The 27,698-nt window shown below is 37.4% G+C and overlaps 1 protein-coding gene across 4 annotated transcripts; it reads left to right on the top strand.

The window, feature by feature from the left end:
• Positions 1 to 103: 103 nt before the first annotated feature.
• On the top strand, positions 104 to 27,698 carry LOC140767944 (uncharacterized). Of its 4 annotated transcripts, none has more exons than XM_073108000.1 (10): positions 104 to 428; positions 4,028 to 4,119; positions 4,819 to 5,519; positions 6,819 to 6,889; positions 20,300 to 20,389; positions 20,473 to 20,604; positions 20,764 to 20,861; positions 21,702 to 22,749; positions 23,149 to 23,250; positions 27,444 to 27,698. In XM_073108000.1, the coding sequence occupies exons 3-7, from the start codon at positions 4,910 to 4,912 to the stop codon at positions 20,848 to 20,850; spliced, it is 990 nt and encodes a 329-aa protein (XP_072964101.1). In that variant the 5' UTR covers positions 104 to 428; positions 4,028 to 4,119; positions 4,819 to 4,909; the 3' UTR covers positions 20,851 to 20,861; positions 21,702 to 22,749; positions 23,149 to 23,250; positions 27,444 to 27,698. The 4 variants fall into 4 exon arrangements, with proteins under 4 accessions (XP_072964101.1, XP_072964098.1, XP_072964099.1 ...); XM_073107997.1 differs by having other exon boundaries at positions 27,438 to 27,698; XM_073107998.1 differs by lacking the exon at positions 21,702 to 22,749.

The following is a 27,698-nucleotide window of genomic DNA, read 5'->3' as shown; positions in this document are numbered from 1 at the left end:
ATATGGGTTGAACACTATCCGATCCGTATCCGATCCGTATCCGATCCGTTTTCACCCCTGCTTCCTCGTCTTGCCTACCACTTTCCTTCCTCTACAACTCCACTCTATGCTTTTGCAACCCGGGCCACTTCCTCCCTCCCGACGCCACCTCCTGCGTCCCCTTCGACGCCCCCCTGCGGGTGTCGGTGTCGGTGGCAGCCTCCGGCGTCATTCCCTCGTCGGCGTCTTTAACCGCCGCGCTCCCCATCGCCTCCCTCCGCCCGCTTCCCCGCTCTCAGGATGCCATTCTTGAGGCCACTGTCGCCGCGCTCCTCGTCTGGCTCGTCCTCTGCGCAGCCGCCAGGTTCTTCGGCCAGCGTCGGTGGGGTTTTGCGTTTTAGTTCTGTGTCCGGTGGTGGTCTTGATTTCTTTGCCGCTCGGCATTGCTGGTCTGCTCCTCATGATCCTTCCACTCTTCTTTTGGCTTAGAATTTTGGTGTTTAGTATATTAAGCTTTTGGTAATAATTTTATAACTTATGTTGTTAGTTGCACATTGAGCTCATAAAGAAACTTATCCCAAGGTGAAGAGAGGCTAAAGTGCTCTCCGTTTTCATAATGGGAGGAGTTTTCTTTTCTTTTCTTTTTTTAAATAGCTACGCATTAGCACATGTAGCCTTATGTTCCTCGATTCATATTTAAGAGCAAAATGCACTATTGACAATGCTACCATAGTTCATTATAGGCAATAGCAAATTTAGTAGCTATACTTAGTAGATGAGATTTTATTGACTGGGAGACAGTAGCACATTTAGTGGTTGCAAAAGTGTTAAAATCTTTTTCTAACAATGATTACTGTAGCCTTATCTTCGTCAATTGGTATTTGCAGAGCAAATTATGCTATTGACAAAGGCAACACAGCCTAATATTTTCTTTCTGAGAATAGTGGGGAAGACCCAAGCTAGAGGTTTTTCATTGAGCTCATTAAAAATGAAGAGGGCACAAAATTAGAGTAAGAGCTGCCAAAAATAAGAGTTGAAAATGATCAGAAGTGTAGGTAAGGGTGTCTTAGAGTAGGATTAAAGATCTCCCACGTTGACCACTGTTGCTTCAGTAGGAGAAAGCAAGCATAATTCATTATATTTTAATCTGACAAATGATATTAGTGCAAAATACACTATTGACAAATATATATTTGCTTTATCTTTTGCCTCCAACAGGAAACAGTTCTTGCATTGGCAAAAATAGTTTAGGGTTTCATGTTTGGCAATTGATATTTACAGCAAAGAGAACATGGAAACTACAATTTAATCTACACTAGTTGATCAATACATCCTTGCTTTTATCCATTACACTTGGATATCCAACACTTCGTTCTTGTAGGCATACAATCTGGGGTTCTCAATTAATCAATTCATAATGACAGTTCAGAAAACATTATTAGTAGTGCAAGCACAATTTTCTCTATGTTAAATTGCAAATATATCATTACTCCTCCAACTATATCACCTCTTTATAGTGGTGCTTTTGGCATTTGAAAGATATCTCTATGATCTTTTCTTGTAAATATCTCCACCCTGCATTTTTGTTTTCTTTGATGGAGGTAAGATCTCCAGGACTGTGTATCTCTATGGAAAAGGCACAAGAATGTTGGTAACAAAGATAGCCTGTTCCTTGAGGCCGAACAATAATTGGAGAAATTGTAGAAATGAATGGGGAACATGAAATGCTCTGCTACTCTTTGTCGGTGTTGGTGGGTGTTGACATTAGTGACAATATGCACCTGCTTCAATACATCATTTCATTAGGAAAACTCACAGTTATATATGTTCATCTCATACATATTGTCTATTAAAATGAAGAATATGCTCAGGACAATATTTATATACTTTCTTGTCCTGGTTTACTTAAGGCCAAAAGTAACCCTAGCATTCAAGGATTGCCATGCATAGGCATGTGCCTTTTCACAGTATGGGTCTGTCCTTATTTGTAGCAGTGTATTAGATGCTCACCTACCTCTATCGCTGCCCCGCCTCTGTGTTGATGCTACACTGATCCGTCACATCCATGGGCTCTCAAATCCAGCCGCCACACTGCTTCTTAGCTAAACCTAAGAAGATAGAGATGAAGACGATAGGAGAGGAGATCTATTTCTTTTTAAGAGGATCATGAGAAATAAGTCACGACCTGCTATGTTTTAATGAGAACTGTTAGATGATTTAATGATGCACTTCTCATCAGCATCTTCTCCATTGGTTTGTCAATAGACCTAGGGTTTTTAAAAGTTAGAGAAAATGGGAATTAGGGAGAGGGGAGAGGGGGGAATAGGTGCCAACAACATTCCCTATGCCATGTGCACCTTGCCGGCACATCAATACATGCTTGTGTTTAAAAAAACTTACATAGCTTAGTCTTATTTCTCAGGAGTTCTCTTTGTTAGTGTTGTCAATGTTTGCTTGATTCTGGCAGGGCTTTTATAGCTTTGTCAGTGTCTTAAATTGTTGTGTTATGACATAACACTTTTGACCATGGTTTGTAGGATCAGCCGATCCCGATCCAAACTCTCTTCCTCTCTCTATCTCTTTTACTCTTTCTTTCTCTTTTTCCGTATAACCACTGTTTTTCTTATAGAGAGATTTAGCTCCGGCGACGCAGATCTAACTCCAGCAAACTCCGACATATATATATATATATATTTTTTTTTTTTTATTTCCTTATTTCTCTCAGTTTTTTCATCTTTTCCACTCTTTATCTTCTTTTCTTCTCTTTTTTTATTTCCTTATTTCTCTCTCAGTTTTTTCATCTTTTCCACTCTCTATTTTCTTTTCTTCTTTTTTATTCTTCTTCTTCACTACACGATAGTTTTTTTTTTCTTTTGTTTGGTTTTTTTTCCACGTGTTTTCTCTCTAATCTCTTCTTCTTTTCAGGTTTCAATGCACTTGTTTTTTTTTCTTTATTTTCTTATCTTTTATCGTTTTTACTAAATTTTAAGAATTTTTTTTGCATTTTTGAATAATATTTGAAATTCAGGTAATTAAAAAATGTCTGATCTAAGCAATCAATACGGCCGATCCGACCGATATATATCGTTTTTTCGGAAGACCGATCCTGATTTTTTTAACTATTCCTTGACACACCATTCCACCTATTTCTACAAGCATTCATCTTGATTCTTAGTAAGTCAGCAGGAAGAGGATCTCTATAGTCTATAGTCTACTTTGCTAATTAGTTAGAATATGAAGATGATGATGATGGTTAAAGGAAAAAGGAGCAAAGAGTACTTGCTTTTTGATATGCATCTATTTTTTTTTGTCTTTTCTTTATATTAGCCTGATTCTTGTCCCTTTTCCATATTGTCGACCTACTTATCTTTCTGGATGTATTAGAGGACGTGAATTGAACTATCTGACTTTGAAAACAAACCATTAACTAAATTCAAAATAGAAAGGGAGTGCAGTATTTCCTGATGTTGAACAGAAGTTTGAAATCGGTGGTACTGGGTTTTGACCAACAGGGATCCTAATAGAAAGCGAGAGATCTGGACTTATTAATAGAATAATAATGACTCAAGGAGTAGCAAACATCCTTCATATTTATTAGATGTAAAGATTTCTGAACTACTTAAATCTGATCATAATAACAGTGATTTTTTTCTTGTGGAAAGGCAACAAACATTATCTAACTAATAGAGCATTAAGAAATATTCTCTAATATCGAAATCCTGGAGCTAGATTCTTTTGCACTCATGAACTCATGATTACTATTTCCATGAATGATGCATTAGCAATTGTCTTTGTCTTTGCCGGTTCTTTGTTTTCTTCAAATGACATAACATCAGCTTATTTGTACAAGAACTTCCCATTAGAGTTTTAAATATGGTTTTAGAAATTCTATCACCATAAAGTTAAAGAAGTTTACTGAGTTTGTCCATGCATTTTTTATTTGACAGTATGTTGCTGTCAAAAAATGATTGTATCAATAGCAATCAAGAGTGATAATTATTTGGAGAAATTCTTGTAAATGAAGTTTGTCTCGAATTGTTGAATGCAGGAAGAGCACAAGGTGGTAACAAAAAGGAAAACTGAGCTCGGTGGGACATGTTCTGTTGCAAGTTGGATAGTGTTTGTAGGTCTCGTATTTGCGTGAGTGATTTATGCATTGCTTTATTTTAGAAGTTTAGTCTTGTCGTCTTATAAAAGCTTGATGGTTTCTATTGTTCTTTTAACTGTTAAATTAAATGATAGGTATCTTTTTATTTTTGATATCTAACTATACCATCCTCTTTTATGGTAAAAAAGAAGGGATAAATGCACCTAGAACCCCTAAACTATTGCCCAATTTCAGTTAGACCCTCTTATTTATTTTTTGTGACAGATTACCTTCTAACTATGTAAAGCCTCTGAAATGCCCCTTCATTAGTTATCCATTGAAAACTGTCATGCGACTATTACTTTATCAATTTTAGTCCTCTAAGGACCATTTTTACCCTCATTTTAGATGAAAGAATGAAAAGAAAATGTTGACAATAAAATAGTCATTTGACGTTTTCCATTAAAGAGATATTAGATAATTAAGGAGCTCAAAGTGTCACAAAAATTAAATAAGGTGGTCTATGTGAAAATGACTTATAGTTCAGACAATCTAAGTATAATTAACCCTAAAACAAACCATTATGTCCTATTCCATCTAAGATAGAACAGAAAAGGACTTATGGAGAAAGTACACAGTACAATTTTTTGCAGATATTTCTAAGATTAGTTATCATTTCTCGTTTTTCCTTATATTTGTCTTAGTCCAGAATTACTAGCTGTAACACGTACTATGTCATTCACATTTTACAGGCTGCTATATCAGATTATTGCCAAAAGAAGCATTGAGGTTCATAGAGTCAGACCGGCTAATGCCCCAGATTTACTTTCATTTGTAAATGACATGGAATTTAACATCACTACAATATCTAGCATGAGCTGCTTGAATTTAAGGGGTCTTGAAAATTTGGTGGTCGGAGCTCCTGGCTTCATTGATTACAAAGTTTCCCGTTTGTCAGCCTATGCGAGTTATACTTGCTATAATACTACTCATGGACCAACTATTTCCCTGAAGTGCAATAATTGTCAGGTTCCGAGAGGAAATTACTACATTTCATGGCAGTTCATTGACCTTCCGAACAATCCTGCCAGTTCTGTTGGTTTCCAGTTCAACCTGTCAGCGAAAGACCATGGGGATGATAGACATGTAAGCTTCGTAAGTGGCACACTAAAATCTGGAAGCTATGTGTATGACCAACCAGTAACTTTTCGAGGGCCTGAATTGAATATATTGAAAGTTCATTTGTTCCCTCAAATATTCAGTTATCTGGACAACTTAAAGATCATACAACCTCTGTTTCATGACTTTATTCCTGGTTCATACCTCTCTGAAGTTAGTGACCTCAAAGCATCTGTTCAGAGCTCCAAGGATGGTTTAATGAATATCACATTATACATTAGCTATATGTCTGATTACATTGTGGAGATCGATAAGGAAAGCATCTTTGGGATTGGTAAGTAAAATCCTCTCTTTTTCCTCAACAATTTTATTTTGTACGTTTAACTAAATTTTCAACCAATCTATGAAAATAATGATTGTCCATTTTTTAAAGTGTTGCTCATTGTCCTCCTCGATAGTAGATTCCTTTGAAAATAATAGTATTCTTGAAAGAGAAAATTAGAAAAAAAAAGAAACAATGAAAGATTCTAATTGTTTACTATTTTATTTTAGGGATAATTATACCTAGATCCTTTAAGCTATTGCTCATTTTCGCATAGCCCTTTCATTTATTTTTCATGGTACATTGACTCTCTTTAACTATGTAAAACCTCTCCTTTCTTTAGTTGTCCATTTGATTTTTCCGTCAAAGAAAATGTTACTCGACTATCACATGATCAATTTTAGACACTCGACGGACAAATTTACTTTTATTTTGGAGAAAATAAAAAGAGAAAAATTGGGTGTTATATGGACATCTCATGTTTTCCATTAACACCATCAGGGAGTTGAGAGATATTAGATGACTGAGGGGTTAGAGTGTCATAAAAAATAAATAAGGTGGTACATATGAAAATGAGCAATTGTTCAAAGGGGCTAGGAGTAACTGATCATTTATTTTATACTATATTTATTTATTTATTTATGTTTATACTAGATTAGATTTGACTTTATCTATTTAATTAAGTACTTAGCTTTTAAAATTGGTGTTGCATCTTAAGAATACATTATACTTGGAAAATATTTGTGCTAATTGGTTTGCTGTTGCTGCTGATTGGGGCGCAAAGCTTAATTTACATGATCAGTAAGAATTTGACTTGCCGAGAGGTTCTTAACGCAGGAGAAAGTTTAGAATCCGAATATTGAATCTAATAGTGCTTTGATCTGGACTTAAGTGAATCTAAGTTATTTATAGATTCTTCATACCATTAATAACAAGAGCACATAATTTTCAATTAGAGAAGACATTTACATGAGTCATATATGAAAACATATGTTCTCCTGAGATGCAGCTGCAAACATAGAATATGGATATTCACCAAGGTTCTAACTATTGGTTTTGAAATCGGGATCGGGTGCTTGAAAAATTGATACGTATTGACCATATTGGCTGTATAGGCCTACCGTTTAAACAATTTAGAGTGGGGATCGACTAAATTGGCCGTATCGGCTAATCCATTTCGATAATATGGATCGGGATTGGCCGATACTTGAATCCATGATATTCACTGCTCAGTCATGTGTATATCATGCAAAATTATAATTGTCCTTCTTATATGAAGCCTTTAAATTTTTGTACTTTTCTTCTGTGCAGTGGGTTTCCTTGCTGACATTGGTGGTCTTTATGCCTTAAGCCTTGCTATTTTCCTATATTTCTTGCTGCTAGTAAGTTATCTTTCTCACATTCAGTTTTTTAATATCTCATTTCTTTAATTGTTTGTTTGGGGGTTTTTGATGCATTTAAATAATTGTGCTTCGGCAAGTAATTCTTTCCCCAATGTTAATCTTGAAAATATTTAGTTTAACTTTTGCTCAGTATGAAGTTATTTGTTAAGCACTAGCTGAATTATTGACCGACTTAACCTGAAAGCTAATTTTCTCGTTGGCGACAAGTTTCATTGTGAGCCTTAGCTTTACGATCACTAATGATATCATAATCAACGATGGCCGTGCCATAGGCACGTCTTGTGCCGACCACCGGTCGGCACGGGACGACACGTGTTGTAAGAAAAGGAGAGAAAAATGTACCACCTTAGTTGTTGTTGCCGCCACTGGCCTTTGCCGTCGTTGCTCACCCGAGCTCGCGTCGGGTGAGCGGCGAGCAGCAAGCGGCGATGGCGAAGGCTAGCGGCAACGGCGAGCTCGACGACGAGGTCGATGGTGAAGCTATTAGGAGTGGTGCCGTGCGGTACCCCTAATGCCACGCGTTGTACGCCGTCGGCACGGGCCATCCATGGTCATAATTCTGATTGATGTGTAGATGTGAATCAATGGATATAGGTCCCCCTTTTTTTTACTTTTTTTAAGTTCCCCGTTATAACATATTTTAAGCTTCATATTGTTTTAAACATTTATTTAAGCCTTATAGTCTGCTAATCCATATTTTAGATATCCACTTGATGTGTTAACGACTTATAACTTTCTAGTAGTACAAGTTGCCCCTTGCGTGCGGCTGGAATCCATCAGTTCTGGATGGTTTGAAGAGCTAAATTATAACTCTGAAAAGATGAAGTGGAGTGAGAAGAGGAGAGCAGATTCTCTTCTTTCTCCTTGCTCCTCCCTCATGATCTGCCTCTACTTCTGCATTCCCCTCTTTCTGTAGCAACGAGTGAGCCTTCTTCCCCTGAGGTTGTTGGCTTACAAAAGGCAGTGCAAGCTCCATCTGATCCTCCTCCAACTTCCCAGTCTATTCTTGGGCTCAAGTAGTGGCTAAGGGCATTATCAGATCCTTTTCTCCCTCGGGCTTTATCTCTGAGGAGCAGCTCAACCGCATCAGGCAGAGCTTTTCAGATCATGTCATTTTTGATCCAGAACTAGTTGAATAGAGAGAGTTGAATGGCGCTATGCTTTGTTTGGCAAGTTCATAGGTCATCCTCCAACTAGAAATTGTTAAGTAGGTTATGTCCAAAATCTAGAAGCTCTGGGAAGTGGTGATCATTATTGACAAAGCGGCAAGCTTCCACGCATTCAAGTTCTCCAATCCGGACGACATGCTATATGTTATTACTAGTAGATTGTGCCACGACTCGAAATTAGAATCATGACCGGCTATACACCTTAATACGCTTGAGATACACGAAGCCTTATTAATACTTCCTAAGTGTACAATGGTAAGGATAAATAAAAGAAGAATATCTTCTTTATTAAATTTAAACTAATTGCAATGAACATAAAATAATGTCATTATTTGTGTCTCTAAACAAAAAAAAATAACAATAATCTAAAACATAAATCCAAAAGAGAGAAGAAAGGTAAATAGGTAGGTCCTAAGTGGAGATAGGGTTCCGGTGCATCTCGTTCTGTCGCTTCGCTGACTATTATCTGAGATGAATAAATAAAAAAAAGAAAAAAAAAATCTATGAGCCAACAACTATAGCTCAGTGAGTGGAATACACTTGAAAACTAAATAAATTCTAAAATTTTATAGTGTTAAATAAAACATAAGTTCAACAATATATATAACAATTTGCAATAGGTATACTCTTAAATAATAACAATGATAATAATAGAGAGTCATAACTTGTAGCTTTGCACAGTTTCAACATATTAACATCTTTCCTATATATATAATGTCATTTGTCTCACTAGGTTTATACCCTGTGGATTTACATCAACTAGAAGTCACTTTAAGATGACGCTCGAGACTTTTCCTCATAGCTGATTCGGTTAGAGTCATCAGATAGTGTCACTATATGATCACTTAGGAAATTTTTTATTCATCCTGGGACTGTTCCCTCACCTAAGAAAGTCCCTGCAGTGATCTGATATAGGACTTTCCCTTGGACTTTCAGAAGACTTGAGTCATCATGGAAAGCTGTAAGTGATCTATACCGGGACTGTTCTCTGAGTTCAATACTAGTTTTATTTTTCTTTTTACCAAAATTTATAATTTGTACAAGGTATGGCGATGCACCGAGTGTAATAATTAAATGCACATAGAAGATTAAATTTGTACGTAAGAATAAAATAAATAAATTAGCACACAGCAAATTACATGGTCTGACAAAGATACGAAATATAATAAAAATAAATACATGAGTAAACCCACTCAATTGAGTCTAGGCAAGACAACTGAAATCTCAAATTTCTAGCTCATGTACTAAAAATCACCACCTTTAACGATAAATAATACTAAAATTTTTAATTTGAATAATAGTAATATTTCTAAAATTTAAAACTAAAAAAAATTAAAATAGGTTAAATTACCCATTGGATTGGGTTGGACTACTGTTGGCCCGCAGCCCACTTTAATAAACTAATCATGCTGAGCCAAGGCCTAGCCAAAAATAATGGACTGGGTTGCGGGCTAACCCACAACTACCCTCCATTTAAGTGGTTTGGGTTAGGTCTTTGGATCCGAAATCCAGACCCGAACTCGAACCCGCTATCATAAGAAAAGGGTTGGCTCGGGTTATACCCAACGCGAGGAAGAGAAGATAGAGAGAAAGAGTGTTCGTCGGCGATGCTTCAACGACCACACCTCAAGCCTCTCAACTCTCTCGCGACGTCGCCGTCCTCACGAGGTAAAGGAGAAACCACAGAAGATCGACTCAATGATTGACGACGACTGGAGCCATGAGGGCTCCAAAGGTGTTCCGCATGGCACGAAGCCAACGGCAAGAGGCTTCCAAAGGTGGAGTGGCAATGACCTAAAGTCGCTGATCGGCGAGGTTAATCGATAAGGCTGCAACATCGAAATTAGGTACTTCTAATTTTCTCCATTAAATTGAAATTAGACTAGAGGGGTGAGAGAGGGCTTACCGATGAGGAGCTTGATGGTCCCTATTTCAAGGTTCCCAGTTTCAACCCTAGTCGATCCCAATCTTGGCCGAAATTCGGCCGTTTCGGTTGAAACCTGACAGAAATGGGTGGGAACAGGTTAGATCCGACCAAGTGTGCTGCTGCTGCTGAGAACTTAAGAGGCTGAGAGAGGCAGAGTGGAAACTGGAAATTCGAAAGAAGTAAAGAAAAAAATAGAAAAGAATTGAGAGGTTTTTATTTTCATAATTATAAATTATTTTGTATTTTATTTTTATTTTTATTTAGGTTTTTTAGTTACAAAGTTAAAATATCATTGGCTCCAAAAGAAAAGTCATATGATACCAATATTAGGTAGCAACATTGCAGCACTATTAGACAATATAAAAGACGTGTTAAATGTAACTTGTGTGGAAAGGAAATGAGTAGTGGTGTCAGCCGTTTGAAAGAACATTTAGCTGGAAGACAAGGAAACGAAGCAGCTTGCACTTAAGTGTCCTTGGAAGTTAGAAAATAGGTGTTGGCTCATTTAATTGGCAAAATGAAGGATAAACAATTTACACAACAGAGAGAGTCAATGGTTCGTGAAGAATTAATGTATAATTCTATACACATCGATGATGATAGCAATGAGCAGAGGGGAGGATAAGGAGGAGAGAGATTAGGAGGGCAATAAAAAAGAGTAGAAATATGTATAGAGGAGAAGATGAGATGAGAAGAAACACCGGTAGTAACTTTTAGAGATCTAGATCAGTTAATATACAGGGAGAGAGAATATGGGGGCAACAGTTCTACCCTTAGGACTCCTAGTGTTATAGCAGAGTCTTAAATTATTGGACCAATAGATATATATCTTCAGAAAAAGGGGTCATACATAGACTTCCATCAAGACAGCTCTTAAAGGAATTAAAAATGCAAGGAAACACATTGGTAGGGCTATCTCTAAATTTTTCTTCAACAACCATATTCCTTTCAATGTAGCTGATAGTCCTTATTATCACACTATAATGGATGTTATACAATTAGTAGAGCCTGGTGTTCCACCTTCTAGTTCAAATGATATTGCTACTAAATATCTTGACTCAGAGGTAGATGAGTTTCGTACTTACATTGAGACATTTAAGCGGTATTAGAATGAATTTGGTTATACACTGATGTGTGATGGGTAGAGTATACAAAACAGAAGAAATATAATTAATTTCTTAGTGTACTCTGACATGGAGACAATATTTCTAAAGTTTGTGGATATTATTGTTCATTTCAAAAATACAGATTATATTTGTTAGTTGATGGATAAGGTGGTACAAGAAATCGGTGAAGAAAGAGTAGTCCAAGTGGTTACTAATAATGAGGCCAATTATAAGGCTGTTGGAAATTTACTTATGATAAAAAGACCTCATTTATATTGGACGTCATGTGCTTCACATTGTATTGACCTAATATAGTTGGATATTGCAAAAGAGTCTGAAATTGACATGGTCATACATGAAGGTCAGAGGTTGATAAATTTTATATATAACTATAATTGGGTTCTTAATTTACTCAGGCAGCTGACTGGTGGTACGCAGATCATTAGACCCAGTGTCACTAGATTTGCCACTCATTTTTTAGCCTTGGAGAGCATCATGCACTACAAAGATGATATTATGCGGATGTTTACATCACATGAGTGGTCTATAAAAATTAAGAATATGAAATCTAAAAATAAATTTATAGGTGAAATTTTGAAAAATATGGCTCTTGGAAATGCATTTTGGGATAATATTACAATTGTCACCGCAATATTTAAACCTCTTGTCATAGTATTAAGACTTGTAGACAGTGATGACTAGTCTGAGATTAGTTTCTTATATGAGGCAATGAACATTGCAAAATAATCAGTAAAAAGAATATAGGCCAAAGTTATAAGAAGTGGTGGAAGATGATTGATTTTAGATAGAATAGACAACTACATAGGGATATACACGTTGGTAGGCATGTTTTTAAGTTTTAAGTTTTAATTTACTAATTTACTTTTATTTATGAAAATTTAAAACCTTGAATGCTTACAAATTTTAAATTTCTACAGGGTATTTTTTTAATTTAAGATTTTAATTCTCTACAAATGTCAATAATGATAGTAAAGTCTTGTTGGGAGCCCGATATTCATAAACAAATATTTTGTGATAAAGGAAGTGAGTTATGATTCAATTAAATAATTTTATTATTATTTGACTTTCAATATAATTAGTATGTAATAATATATTTCTGATTTCAGATGGAGAGATATTGATGCAGGACAATGTCTCGATTGCAAAGTTGAGAAGATGTAGGGAAAATAATCAAACCTGTTGAATCCACCAATTGGGGTGTCGGAATCCATCGACATTGAAATCCACCAACAAACACTCAATATGTAAAAGCTCTCAAAATATTTATTAATCCATAAAAGATGCTTACAAGCCTTTATATAGGCAAAATAAAATAAAAGACAAAAAATAAAAATAGCCCTAGAAAATCGCTAGTCATAACCCTCGTTAAGCCAAAGGGCCATAGGTGTAGCCCTTTTGTGCCTTCGAGAATAAACGTGACGAAAAGTGGTGTCCCCACCAACTCTCCCGGGGTGAAAGAAACTCGACTCAGTCGAGTGGCTTTGATAGTACTTTAAAATGTTAGGGTCAAGCTGCTGTAACTCCTCGCGAGTGATCCACGTACAATCAAACTCCGGTCGCCTGTGCCATTGAACAAGAAAACGGTGAACCCCTCCTTCTGTAGTAAATGTTATTTGATCATCCAAAATAGCGTCTATCTTTTCTTGTGATGTGGATGGGAAAGAAGTAGTATGTGGCATAGCAAGAATGTCTGGAAGGGTAGTAGATATAGCATAGGGTTCGGTGGGGATGTGCATCGGTGGTTGGTTGGCTGCTAGATCCTTAATATTAAAAGTACAACTAATGTCATAATTAGGGGGAATATCAATGACATAAGCATTAGCACCTACACATTTCAGAACTTGAAAATGTCCTGCACTACGGGCATGCAACTTTCGAATAGCTCATGAAGAGAATCGTTTGGGTCTGAGACGAATCATTACATGATCTCTAATATCGAACTTCTTAGCACGCTTGTGCAAGTCGGCATGTATTTTATATTGGCGATTATATGCCTCAATTCGCTTAGTGATCTTTTAATACAAAGAATGAACATGATGTGTAAATGCTTCGGCACACTCAGAGACTCTAGAATGAGATGACATAGGCAATAGATCTAGAGATTTGCGTGCTTTAAAATCATAAATAACTTCAAATGGGCTCATGCCAATAAACTTATTAATGGAGTTATTATATACAAATTGGGCTATAGGAAGAATGACATTCTAGTTTTGTTATAATTATCCACGAGACAATGCAAAAAAATTTCAAGACTACGATTAACGACCTCGGTTTGACCATCGGTTTGAGGATGATAGGCAGTAGAAAATTTTAATTTTGTGTCAACCATGTGCCATAAGGTTTTTCAAAAATAGCTCATAAAGTGAACATCCCAGTTAGAAACAATAGTTTTTGGAATATCATATAACTTGACGATATGGGCAAAGTACAATTTGGCCACATGTGATGCATCAGAGGTTTTAGCACAAGGAATAAAATGGGTCGTCTTAGAGAAGCGATCCACAACCATGAGGATTGAATCATGTTTTCCAAATGTGCGAGGCAATCCCAGGACAAAATCTATACTAATGTCCTGCCACAGGTGATCAGGCACAGGTAACGGGGTGTACAGTCCAGTGTTTTGTTTTTTGTGCTTTGCTAACTAATAAGTCCTACATTGACCAACTAATTTTGCGATGTCATGCTTGAGACTTGGCCAATAGAATTGGCGCTCCACTTTCTCAATGGTCTTATCACGTCTAAAATGACTCGATAGGCAACCGGCATTGATCTTGCAAACGAGGAAGTCACACATGAACGTACAGGGAACACAAAGCTTGTTAGCCTTAAACAGGTAACCGTCTTGGAGGGAATAGCTGCCCAAAGCTAAGTTCAGATCAGTCAATAAAATGAGAACGATTTCATCAAATTCCGGACAAATTGTATAATCCTCCATTGTCAAACACAGTGATTTTGATGCTAAAGGCAGACAGAAGGTTAACCCTTCGGCTAAGCGCATCAGCCGCCTTATTCTCAACCCCAGCTCTATGTTTGAGTAGAAAAGTGTACTCCTGTAAGAACTCGATCCAACGAGCATGTCTCGAATTTAGTTTCTTCTTAGAATTTAGGAATTGAAGAACTTCGTGGTCGAAATAAAACATGAATTCATTCGAATTTGGTGATAACCACTTTTAAGATCGATCTTAGAGAAATTGAAGCTCCCGCCGTCATATCAAGCATGTCATCAAGTCGTGGAATGGGAAAACAATATTTGACTGTTATTCTATTGATGGCTTGACTATCGACACACATACGCCACGACCCATTCTTCTTTAGCGTGAGCAAGGTAGGCACAGCATAAGGGCTTAGGCTTTCGTGGATAAAACTCTTCATAAGAAGTTCATTTACCTGATGTTGCAGTTCAGCATGTTCTTTGAGGCTCATTCGATAATGTGGCAAGTTTGGGAGAGAAGCTCTAAGGACCAAGTCAATTGCATGTTGGATATCACGCAAAAAAGGCAATTGGTCTAGTAGATCGTCTGGGAACATATCTTAAAACTCATTTAGTATAGGAGCAGCTTTGTCGGATGATGGAGTGAGGGTAGTGCTCCTAACTTCACGAGCCATCAACGCAAACACAATAGAGCCTTAGTTTGCTTCCTTTTCAAATTTCTTTAGAATTTATTATGTGCAAACCCTTTTTACTTAGAGTATTTTTCTTGTTATCTTTATTAATTATTTTAGGGCGCATAGGATTCATCTTAATCTTTTTGCCTTCAAAACTGAAGGAGCATGAGTTGAAACGCCCAAAAATAGTTACATCATAATCAAAAAACTAAAGGCCGCCCAAAATGATATGCCCTACATCCATCGGCACAATGTCACACCACACATTTTCCTTATAAGAAAGCAATGTGATAGGAACGAGGTATCTCTCATTTATAGCAATGGAAGAATCGTTGACCTAAGATACTTTATAAGGATTTAGATGAGGTGTAGATTTTAACGCCAAGCGAGATACAACGCTAGAAGAGATGGCGTTAATACAACTCCCACTGTCGATGATGACTTTGCAATCTTTGGTCCCACATTTAATGTAAGTGTGGAATATTGCATTTGTTCGCCAATCATCGGTCTCCTGAGGTTACGTCAAAGCGCAACAAACAACACCAACTGTATGGTCTCCATAACCACGATTTTCGTCACTATCTTAGATATCATTGGGGTTAGGTTCATAAACTTGTTCATTGAGCTTGTCTTCCCCGTCCCTTTTCTTTGTTAGGTTGGGCAGATGTGGTAGTTTGGGTAGTTTTGATAGGTATCGATGGTGATGGAGCTTTTACACCAGTAGGTGCGTAACTAGGAGGGGTGCGCCCAATTGGTCGCCTAGGCAATTATTGCGTATTAACCATCTCGTAGTTCAACGCAAGAGTGTAAGCCTGATCCAAGGAGGTAACCTCCCGGAAAACTAACTTTCTTCGAATGTCGTCGTTAAGTCCAAGCATAAAATGACTCAGTGTCATCCTCTCATCCTCCACAACATTACACCTCAACGTATATTCCTCAAATTGGAAGACATAATCGCTCACAGCCCTATTTCCTTGTCTGAAATTATTCCATTGATCCAAAAGTTCACCAAGATAAGAATGTGGCAAATATTTTTCTTTTAATTTTTCTTTTATTTCATGCTAATGAATTATGGGAGGTTGGTTTCATCGCACTAAAAGTTGCTCTATACTTTGCCAAAACAGTTTGGCTCGGCCGACTAGTTTCATTTGGGCAAATCTAACGCGTCGGTTTTCCAGTAGATCATACCACTCAAATAAGTAATCCATCTCCCGGAGCCAGTCAGTAAATACAGCAGGATCTAAGCGACCGTCAAAAGTCGGGGCATCCACCTTAATATTTTTTATAATTTTATCGTCATGGTTTTGTAATTTTCTAAAGGCTAAATCCCCTATTATTGTGAAAATCAAATGTATCTTCACGATAATTTTGTCTGTGGGGTTCTCTCTTAGGACCTCTCTCATGATGAGGGTAGTATGGGGCATGTCGATGGGTCTTGGCATTAGGAGCAGCACGCGTGGCACCTGTGTTGGACGCACCGATGTCACTCCTGATCTCCTGTTGGTCACGACCCATCTCAATAGCCTCAAGACGAGCATTGAAGTCGTCCAATCTGGTCATAATGGTTTCGATGGACTCTTGTAAAAATCAACGAAAATCTTCCATGGTATTGGGTTTCATAACAGAGTGGGATGATGGATGAGTGACTCTCCTACCACTATGAAGGTTCATATAATGTGTCTCTACCACTAAAGAAATAAACGCAATAAATGAATGATGATATGCAAGCTAAGAGATCACAGCAAACAATAAGGGAGTAATAACCAGAATAACCTACAGCCACTTAAGAAGTTTTCACTAAGAGCCAGTCAGACTCAGCAGAAAAATTGCAAACCTGTAGTACAAGCTCCCGAGATCGAGACGGGGATTGCAGATATGTCAAGATTTTCCCTCTAACCTAGCTAGTTCTACCGTTAATATTAATTGTTTAAATTTTTTTTTAACAAGCAAAAAGAAGTAGGTAGGCAATAGCAGGCTCAAGCGCTTGTCGAAATGAAACAAATGAATTAAGCAATATAAATAGGTAGGCAATAGCAGGCAATAATAGACTCAATATGGTTATAATCCACACCAACAGAAAGACAGTTGCTATTTTAAGACTCACAAATAACAGTAAAGAAAGGACGGATATTACCGAATGTCGCACGTCCACTAAAGATGGTGGTCGTGATGGCGGTGGCCGTAATCCGACAACAGCGGTGGTGGCGACGGTTGCAGTGGCAGGGACGGTGGCGGTTGTGATGGCAATGGCGTCGGCGGTGGCGGTAGGGGGCTGCAAGAATGGCAGCGGCGGACGCAGTGCCGGTAGTGGTGGCTGCAATGATGGTAGTGTCTGTAGGGACAACCGTGGCAAGACCGTGCAGGGGCTGCAGCGATGGCAGCAGTAGAGCGACGGCGGTGGCAACGGGGGTTGCAAAAATGGCAGTGGTGAACGCAGCGCTAGCAGTGGCGGTTGCAATGGCGGTAGTGTCTGTTGGGGCGACAGTGGCAGGACCAAGCAGGGGCTGCAGCGACGGCGGCAACGGTGCAAATGGCCTGTGACAGAGGTTGCAGCAGCGGGCTGCAGCAGCAGGGGAGGTTGCGGTGATTTGCAGTGGCAGTAGGGTCAGCGACAGCGGGCAGCAAGATTAGCGGCAGTGGTAGTGGAAGCGGCAGTAGTGGTCACAGTGGCAGAGATGGCTGCGGATGGGCAGCTGCGGTAGGAAATTGCAGCAGTGGGTGGCTGCGGCAGGGGCTGCAGTGGTGGGGAGCAGCAGGAGGGGAGGCTGCGATGAGGTGCAGCGGTAGGGATGGCTGCGACGGGGTTGCAGCGACAGGGAGTGTAGCGGCAGGTGGCTGCGGCAGCGGCAGCAGTAGGTAACAGCGATAGTGAAGATGGTGGCACAGCAGAGCAAGGGCCGTGGAGATCGGTGGCAGCATCGTTTGTGGAGGTCGGCAGCAACATCGACAAACAAAGGAAGATGGAATGATGGATATGAGGGCTGGGGCTAAAGAGGAGGAAGATGACGATGGGTTCGAATCGAGTTGGTTTGGTTGGAGGAGATTGTGTTTAGTTAAATGGGTGTGGGTTGTGGGTAAATAGGTCGGTTTTGGGTAGGTTTCTACCGATTCACTAAGGCTAAAAGATGAGCTAGGTTAGGTTGGTGGGCTTAGTTGGTTAGTAGGCTTTGGGTTTTGGAATGATGAGAGGTTTATGTTAGGCTTAGTTGGTTAGTAGGCTTTGGGTTTTGGAATGATGAGAGGTTTATGTTAGGGGTTAATGGGTTTAGATTTTGGGTTGGTTGGGATTAATTAGGAAGGTAGATAAGATAGATATTAATCCTAAAATTATGGGAACTAATTCCCAAAATTATGGAAACTACTCCCTAAAATTATGGAACCTAATTCCTAAAATTATGGAAACTAATTTCCCAAAAATTAAGGAAAGATAAATAAGAAAAAAATTATCTTCTAAATCTGAATTTCTAAATTTTGAAATTTTTGAAATTTAAAAGATAAAGATGAAACAAATAAACTGAATTTTCGAGATAGTTTTTTTTTTCAACAGACACTCTTTCTTCTTTTTCATCTTTTCTTTTTTTCTTTTTTTTCTTTTTTCTTGGATCTAAAACAGGAAAAGAAAATCTACTGAATAAAGCTTAGTTATGATGATCTCCTTGTGTGGAGATTTGGTGATGGTAATGGTTTATTATTTTCCTCGTTGAAGGTGATCTCCTTGCGTAACTCGGATCTGGATCCTAATGTTATCAAGCGACGGATCTCGTAGCGATCTGGTGTTCATGGAGTGATTGATCTGACGAAGAAAAGAAAAGGCGCAGCGTAGAATCCAAGCGGTGGAGTGTCCATAAACTAGGAAACAATTTGCTCTGATACCAAAGCTGATGTAGGACAACGTCTCGATTGTAGAGTTGAGAAGTAGGGAAAATAATCAAACCCGTGAAATCCACCAATCGAGGTGTCGGAATCCACCGACGTTGGAATCTACCAACAAACACTCAATATGCAAAAGCTCTCAAAATATTCATTAACCCATAAAAGATGATCATAAGCCTTTATATAGGCAAAATAAAATAAACAACAAAAGATGAAAATAGCCCTAGAAGGTGGCTAGTTACAACCCTCGTTAAGCCAAAGAGCTATGGGTGCAGCCCTTTTGTGCCTACAAAAATAAATGTGACGAAAAGTGGTGTCCCTATCAGATATAGATTGAGAGCTAGACAATTCTACTAAAGTTGCTGCAGCTATATCTCATAACACTTTAACTGAATAGTGGCCTAATAACAAAAAAGATTTTAAGTCAAACTATATTTTCATCACAATGTGAAAAAAATTGTATTACTTTCTCTTTAATCTACACAAAAATAAGCAACTGATTGACAATGGAAAGATTGGAGAAGTTAGTTTTTTGTCATTATAATATGAGATTGAGGGAGAGAAATTTATGAAAAAAGACAGAAAATAAACAACTGATTGATTTAAATCATGTTTTTAATGAAGAAGACTCCTTGATTCTATGGATCAGAGAAATAGAGGACAGGTTATTAGATGACAGAGATAACCCATAATTAGATGAGATATTGGAGGAGACTATGATGAGGGAAGAGGCTGGTATAAGTCGTTCAACAGTGAGAGATAGTATACCTATTAGTGCTAGTCAGAATCCTAATGATACACATGGTGGTGAGATCGCTCCATCTACATTTGTTGAGGAAAGCTAAAGAGACATAGGAATTGAAGACAGAGAAACTGAGAATGTATATATATATCAGTGACGTTGTCATGAGACTGTTGCTTCCTATAATTATAGTACATCAAGTATTTAGAAGGAAAGGAGGCTGGGGGATTAAAGAGAGAGAGAGAATTAGGGTTTAATTTATAGATTAAAAATCCAAATCTAATTTGATTTGAATTTGATGAGATCTTCGTTGCGCCTCGTCGCATGCCGGAGAGGGAGAAGGGAGGGGGTTGCACGTGAACGCATGTGCAACTTTCTTCTCTCTGAATTTTTTTTTTTTTTTTGGGTTCTCACACCTTCCACACCATTCAAATGCCCCACGGACACGTGTTAGGTTTAGTTCATGTTTGATTAGGTTTTGGTTTATTTTCTTTCCTTAAGTGGACTTGGTAGGCAATATTCTCTTCTTTTCTCTCTTTTCTCTCTCAAGACTAGCCAAAGGGCTGGTTGTAATCTTTTTCACCATTATTCTTGCTGTGATAATGCTTGATAAGTCTCCGTCCACTTGGAACCTATCAGATAGCTATATGGTTCCTAAAGAAATATGTTGGTGAGTAGGACCTTGGTGTTATCTTGCCTGGTTAACAAACTTTGAAATTTCATTGAACCAATTTGCTTCAAACCGGCAGCGATGACACAAAACATGAAAGAACTACACAGTCTGATCTTCTTTGCATTTTCTTCTTTCTTATACAGTTACTCGTTACTATTCTAAAAGGTTCATTTGTAGCTTCTCTATGTGAATATCAAGCTTGTACTTTTCTTTACTCTATTAGGCATAGAAGCATGCTTTGTAAACTTTGGAAACTGAATCATTTATATCAGTGTGAGTCTAGGATAAAACAGTTGCGGAATGAAGATAACGTTATGCGGATTATTAGAAACCAGAGACGTGCCCAGCAAAATTGGGATAAGGTAATTCGTTCTCCTAGTGGATATAATTTTATTTTCAAATTTTATTTCCCCTAAGAGACTGTTGATAATTTTTCTTTATCCAGTTAAGGAAATATGTCAAGTACACCTGGGGGCGGAGTAACTTAAATTTGACATGCAGAAGTGGCAGAAAACGGCAAGGCAGTGCAATGATAGATTCTTTATGCCGAACCAGATTTCTCCATGAAAAAAAGATAGTGAGAATGATTACTTGTTTCCATAGAATGGCTGATTTTCCCATTAAGAGAGCATTCACTTTGTTTTATCATATAGTGAAGAGATAACACATGCTTATGCTTTTAGCATGTCAATCCAACTGTCAGAGAAGTTACTTTAATGATCATTTATTGATGCAGAATATTTTTCCAGCGGCTGTTCTCAGTGATACTATAAGGTCAACAGATTTGGATGGTCCTATAAGTACAGGGGTCTCGAATGTTTGAAAGATGAACATGTGAGCTTAACATATCTGCTTTTGTCAATATTATTATTGAAATTTTATCTTATGCTGTTAATCAAGCATTTTTTATTGTTATGTGGATCTTTAATGTTCCACTAATTGTTTACTGACTTTCTGAATATTCATCAACTCTAAAATTTGGTTTTTCCAAGTTCCTAATTGTATGTTCAGAATGATTGTCTCCTTGGAAGTCATCCTGTATTCTTGTTTATGCTTTCTCCTTCAACACTTACACTAATTCTTACTGTATGTGAATTTTTGGACTCTTTGTAGCGCATCATTCTTTATGAGGTTTTTATTTTTTTTTAACATAAAGATTCTGCAGCAATTTGACATAGTAATGCTTAATTAGGGTCCTTTTGGTAAATGGTATACAATGATACTAAGAGTTTCTATCTTTTGCATGCTTGAAGTATTTATGCTTGATATTATTAGTTGGTATGTCTGTTGCCATATATTAGACATGTTATAAATTCTCGAATCATCTGTAGAACGTTGTTTTATGTATATTATAAAATAATTCATTCTCAATACTGTTTGTTAGGCAACAAGAGGTCGGTTGTTTGATGCTGCTATTCAACTTCTTCAGTTATAAGACTGTTCTTGAACATGGAAGTAGAATTTTCTATTTTAGTCTGATGAATTTTTCTCTTGCGCTGCAACAGTTTGGAAAAAGTTCTGGAAAAAAGAGAAAATTCTTATTATTGTATATTAGGCCTATATACCATTAGCATCTCTGTTTGGCATTGGGATGGGCATGGAAGAGTGATAGGATCTTGTTTTTGGAGTCTATTGCATTCCTAAACGTGCAAACTTTCTTCTATTTTTATGTAGAGGCTTCATCGGTGATGCCTTTTACTAAAACAGTGACATCAATCACTACGCTGGATGTTTGGGTACGCTGATACACGAGTGACAAACAACAAGACATGTTTTTGTTGGTTAGTTTACAATTTGGACATTCTTGCCTGAGACATAATAGGAACTTAGATCATTGATGTGTAAAGTGGAGTTACACAAATAATTTTCAGATAATTTTAGAGGCTTAGACAAGTCATCAGATGAGAAACATCTCTTTATTAGTTTACTGTTCTTATCTTATAATGTTTTAATGACCAATGATACCTACTAAAGCAATTTTCTTCCTCTATGTAAAGTGATAGATATTAAACTGAAATGATTTTAGTATTCTAAGAATATTTGAGAAATATCTTTGTTAGATTTTTAATTGTTAGCAATTGTGTACAAAATATTCTAAGTGTATTTTTACATGTATATGAGCTTTATACAAGTCTAGAAAATCTCTGGTTTGAAGAATTGTAAAATTATTGGAGCAAAGTTGATGAGTTCACATCGCGTTTATAAACGCATTCGAACGCAAGTACTGCGTTCACACAGATCGAGAGCTGCGTTCACAAATGCGTTCGAACGTGGGTACTGCGTCACACAGATCGAGAGCAGGGTTCACAAACGGGTTCGAACGCAACCTGAAGAATTCAAGCTGTCGCATTCAAACGCACCTGAGATCAAGTCAGGCCGTTCGAACGCACCAATGAAGTTTGAAAATCTTGGACTTTCATGAGTTTGGATAAGACTTGGATTTGACTCTATCTTGGAGATCATATATAAGTATTGTGATGCCCTAACTAGAGTGTGGTTGAAGAAGCATTATTGAAGGAGACTTCTTGAGGCTACATTGGTTCTTCAACTTACATCGTCCTACTTTTCTAAAGGCTTAATCTTTCGTCTTAAGGGCTATCTAGACGAAAGTTCAATCTCGAGGGCTACTGAGGTTGGATATCAATCATGAGAAGCAGTGAATCGTGGGTTCTAGTGAGTAAGACTGAGAAGAACAAAGTCGAGAAGATCGACGGTTTGTCTTGTGAGTCCATTTTGTCTGCTACTATTCTAATGATTGGTTTTGATCTAAGTTTGGATCCGTGGTTTTTTCCCGATTGGGTTTTTCCATGTTAAAATCTTGGCGTTCATCTCTACTTTCGTTTTTAATATTTCTTCCGACTTTTACTTAAGCGAACGAGCGTTATCATTGCCTAGGATTTAGATACATACGTGTGTCTAGGGGTTTTTCAGTTTTGTTATTTTATGTTCTTTTCTAATACTTTATAAGTTGGTATTTCTCCTTATATAATGTATTCAGAGTTTTTAATAGACAATTAGTACCTCGGTAGAAAGAACTCAAGTGTCCTAACCTGCTTCATATATATTCGTTTGTGAGATGTGATCTGTTTCAACTTCAATTTTTTTTATTATTCTGTCACAGGGAGATGTGGATGTAAAGGGTGGTAGACAAGATGTATAAATTTAGTGCTTGGGAATTAGATCCAACGTGAGTTATTCATAAAAGGGAAAATACCTTGCTCTGGTAAGATATACTACTCTTTTTTACTATTGAAATACACGGAAACACACACACAGATTGCATGTAAATTTTTAGGACGCAATAACATCTTCAAGTTTCAATTTCAGCTTATCTTTAGAAACTCGTACAAAAGAATAACGAAATTAGAATATTGGAGCAAGCAAAAAGAACACTAATGTATTTTACTTACTTTATGTAGATTATTGGTAATTGTTCTTTTGGAAGAGAACAATTTCAGTAACATCATAACCTCTTTGAGTGTTTCAAACATAACATCTCTGAAGAAGCAACATTAACAAAGACTATGTTTTTTGAGTGTTTCAAACATAACATTCTCTGAAGAAGCAACATTAGCAAAGACTATGCACTATGTGGTAAAAATGCAATATTTTGTTATTTCAACAGTAGCCTCCATAATGCTTGGAAATGAAGTTTCAAAATTCTGCTACTGACTCCCAATGTATCTGATTATGGCCAAGGTTTGATTTTAATTTATCTGAATAGTTCCTGGCTTCACGGGTGAAAATACTTGCTTCAGGAAGAGATATTGATGGAAACACTTCATTTGTAGACAATTATTTGATGAGGAGATCCACAAACAGTTCTTATATTATCATAAAATACAACTTCCAAATTTCTAGCCTATACAAGGAACTTGTCTATAATATATAAATAATTATAGTGATATTTGTGCAAGACATAATGGATAAAAGAATATTTTTGTGTGTGTGTGACAAATATAAGGTGATAAATTGCATAATCATCAACTTATAATAGTAGTATAGTAATAATATACTATGCTTCAAGAGTAAGTAGCAGCCTAGCAGTTAGCATTTGAGCAATACACTGGATGTTTTCTGAATCAAGAGGATATAGTACTTGCGCTTCACTTATATGACCAAAACAGTCTTGCCATACAAAGTACTTGGCTAATTTGAGAGGATATTGGTTACTCTGGTACTGTACAGGACCTAGGCACCTACGGAGGCATCACTGGAAAATTTCTACAAAGTGGGAGGGCCAAAAGCCTAACTAAATTTTAGGGTTATTTGCATCTAGACCCTCTGAACTATTGCTCATTTCCAAGTTGACCCCCTTATTTATTTTTTCTAACACTTTGATCCCTCAACTATCAAATATATCTCACCCTCCTGATGGTGTTAACAGAAAACATTAAATGGCTATCTTACCCTCTAACTTTTCTCTCTTTTTCCTTTTCAAATAATTGTAAAATGGTCTGTAGAATGCCTAAAATTAATCACATAATATATTTTTAATGAAAAATCAAATGGAGAACTAATGGAAAGGGCAATTTGGAGGTTTTACATCGTTAAGGGGGTCAATATGCTATAAACATAAATTAAGGGGTTTATGTAAAAATATGCAATAGTTCAAGGGGTTTAGACTTCAGGTGTAATTATCTCCAAAGTTACTCTAAAGGTGTTGTCTGAATGCCATTCCATTCCATAATGAATTCAATTTATGAAAAGTTGTATTATTTATGTTTTACAAGAGCATCTATCAGGCTATAAGTAATAATTTACATAGAAGGAGAAAATAGCAGCTAACAAGAAAAGGAAACCCTATATTTAGGAATCCCTAATTTTCTATAATTAGTTTCCTAAACTTAAGGGAAAAAATATTTACACAATCCCTTATCTTTAAACGACCACCCGTCAAGGGATTCAATCTCTATTTTCCACACTCCCCCTCAAGCTGGAGAATAGATATCCTTCATTCCCAGCTTGCAAAATAAATCTTGGAATGTAACACTGTTGAGTTATTTTGTAAGAACATCTGCCAGTTGACCTCCTGTGGGAATATAAGGTGTGCAAATTAATCTGCTTTCTAACTTCCTTGATGAAATGCCTGTCTATCTCAATGTGCTTAGTCTGGTCATGTTGCACTGGATTGTGTGCAATGATGATTGCAGATTTTTTGTCACAGTAGAGTCTCATTGGTCCACTCCATTTAATCTTTAGGTCTTCCAGTATGATCTTCATCCACAACAGTTCACATAAACCTTGTGCCATTGCTCTAAACTCTGCTTCTGCACTAGATCATGCTACAACATTTTGTTTTTCTGCTTCGCCATGTTACTAGATTTCCTCCAAGGAATGTATTGTAACCCGAAGTCAACCGTCTATCTACTAGAGATCCTGTATAATCAACATTTGTATAGGCTTCAAGGACTAGTTTAGAGATTCTCTTGAACATTTTCCCCTTCCCAGGATTAGCTTTCAAGTAGTGAAGTACACGGTAGACAGCTTGAAGGTGAGTCTCTTTAGGATTGTGCATAAATTGGCTAATGACGCTCATAGAATATGCTACGTTCGGCCGAGAGTGAGAAAGATAGATGAGCTTCCTAACTAGTTTTTGATACATCTCCTTATCTACAGCTCGTTCTTCATCTGATTCTCCAAGTTTGTGATTTGGCTCTATAGGTGTTGCATCTGGCTTGCTTGCGAGCATACCTTTTTCCTTGAGAAGATCAGTAACATATTTTTGCTGCGAAATGAAGATGCCTTGTTTTGAGTGAGCAACTTCAATCCCCAAAAAATATTTTAATTTCCCCAAATCTCTAATCTTGAACTCCTCGACCAAACATTGCTTCAATGTTTGCTTCTCTTCTTCATCATCTCCAGTCACAATTATGTCATCCACATAGACTATCAAGGCCGTTACTCTCCCTACAACCAAGTGTTTAATGAAAAGAGTGTGATCTCCCTGACTCTGCTTATATCCAGTACCTGTCATCACTTTGGTAAATCTCCCAAACCAAGCACGAGGTGACTATTTCAGCCCATACAATGCCTTCTTTAACTTGCACACTTTTTTTCCTTGTATTCCAAATCCTGGTGGAATACTCATATGAATTTCTTCATCCAAGTCCCCATGTAGGAAGGCATTCTTCACATTATACTATTGTAGTTCCCAATTATAGTTAGCTGCCAAGGATAGTAGTATCCTCACAGTATTTATTTTCGCAACTAGAGTGAAAATTTCATGGTAATCAACTTTATATGTTTGTGTATACCCTTTTGCAACCAACCTTGCCTTGTAATGCTCCAACAATCCATTAGTCTTGTATTTAATAGAGAACACCCACTTACAATTCACTACCTTTTTCCCTTATGGTAGATCAAGTAACTCCCATGTTCCATTCTTTTCCAATGCGTCCATCTCAACTCTCATGGCTTTCCTCCATTCTCCATCAGACAAAGCCTCAGATAAGTTGTTTGGAATAGAAATTTCATCCAGACTTGTAAGGAAGTTCCTATGGCCTGGTGAGAATTTTTTGAAAGACACAAAATGGGTGAGAGGATATAAAGGTTGTTTGGTACATTCTCAGGTTCCTTTCCTATAGGCAAATCTTGGTCATTTGTTTCAAGTTTAGGGAGCTGGTGTTCTCTAAATGGAAGGTCAGATACCGTTACCTCATTCTCAGAAGATGTACTTGCACTGGATCAAGAGCTGGACCTTGCCTTCTCGAGTACATCTTCCCTTTCTCGAACCATATATGATCAAGAGTTCTATTACCCTGTATAGGGGTCAAAATAGGAGACACATGTTCACTTCAGTTGGACTCAGGTACAGATTGGATCTGAGAGTTCGACATAGGAGTGAGAGATTGTGAATAAGACACAGGAGATGAAGATGCAGGAGGATCGAGAAGGGAAAAAATCCTTATCTTCCATAATAGATGACTCCCCCTGACGATAAGGTTTGGTGAAATAAGGTTTCCCTTCTACTAGTGACTTCATGAACCTCAAATAGGGAATTTCACTTGTTAGTTTACCATTGAAGTGTTAAATTGATATCGCCAAAATCAGTAGACTAAGCCTGACATAAAATTTTGCTAATACTACATTGAAATTCTTGACCTTATGGTACATAGGACGGGAAAACCCCAATATTTGATGGCACTTAAATCACCATGGTTTCACCGAGGCATCTCCTAATTTGATGGTTTTTATATCTGTCTTCATGGTCATGTCTTTATGCAGGGGACTTCAAACCACCATTCAGATTGTCAGTGACTATATGAAACAATACAAGTTTGTTAAATCATTTGTTTTAGTAATTAAATTTTAGTTCGGTTTCACTTAAATCACTATAGTTATCAAGATTCTGCATATCATCATGTATATAATAAGATTAAGGTGAATAAATTTTGGTTTTTCATGCAGGAGCAGATTCATGCACAAGAAAGAAAAAGGTGGATTATAGCAATTGCAGCAATTTTCCATATGCGAGTCTGTATGAATTTTATTTATCACTCACTTTACTACACACATATATGTTGCAGAGGATTTCATCACAGGTGGGAGTCCTCTTGCTCTTACTGGATCCAATAAATTAAAGTCCTAGTTATTGGATTCCTTTCTGGACCTACTTTTTCTTGAATTATGGAAATTCCATGTGAGTGCTTAGCAGCACCAGAACAATAA

This window comes from Typha angustifolia, chromosome 10 (genome assembly GCF_048772165.1).
Source record: "Typha angustifolia cultivar Huaian chromosome 10, ASM4877216v1, whole genome shotgun sequence".
Lineage (NCBI taxonomy): Eukaryota > Viridiplantae > Streptophyta > Magnoliopsida > Poales > Typhaceae > Typha > Typha angustifolia.
The sequence above is the reverse complement of the archived record's forward strand: the minus strand, read 5'-3'. Positions and strand labels throughout refer to the sequence as shown.

Excerpts from the sequence above, each read along its gene's own strand:
- LOC140767944 (XM_073107998.1), top strand. The coding sequence starts at position 4,910 with ATGGAATTTAACATCACTACAATATCTAGCATGAGCTGCTTGAATTTA. Across the intron at positions 5,520-6,818 it reads GGAAAGCATCTTTGGGATTG|TGGGTTTCCTTGCTGACATT; the intron begins GTAAGTAAAATC and ends TCTTCTGTGCAG. Across the intron at positions 6,890-20,299 it reads TCCTATATTTCTTGCTGCTA|TGTGAGTCTAGGATAAAACA; the intron begins GTAAGTTATCTT and ends CATTTATATCAG.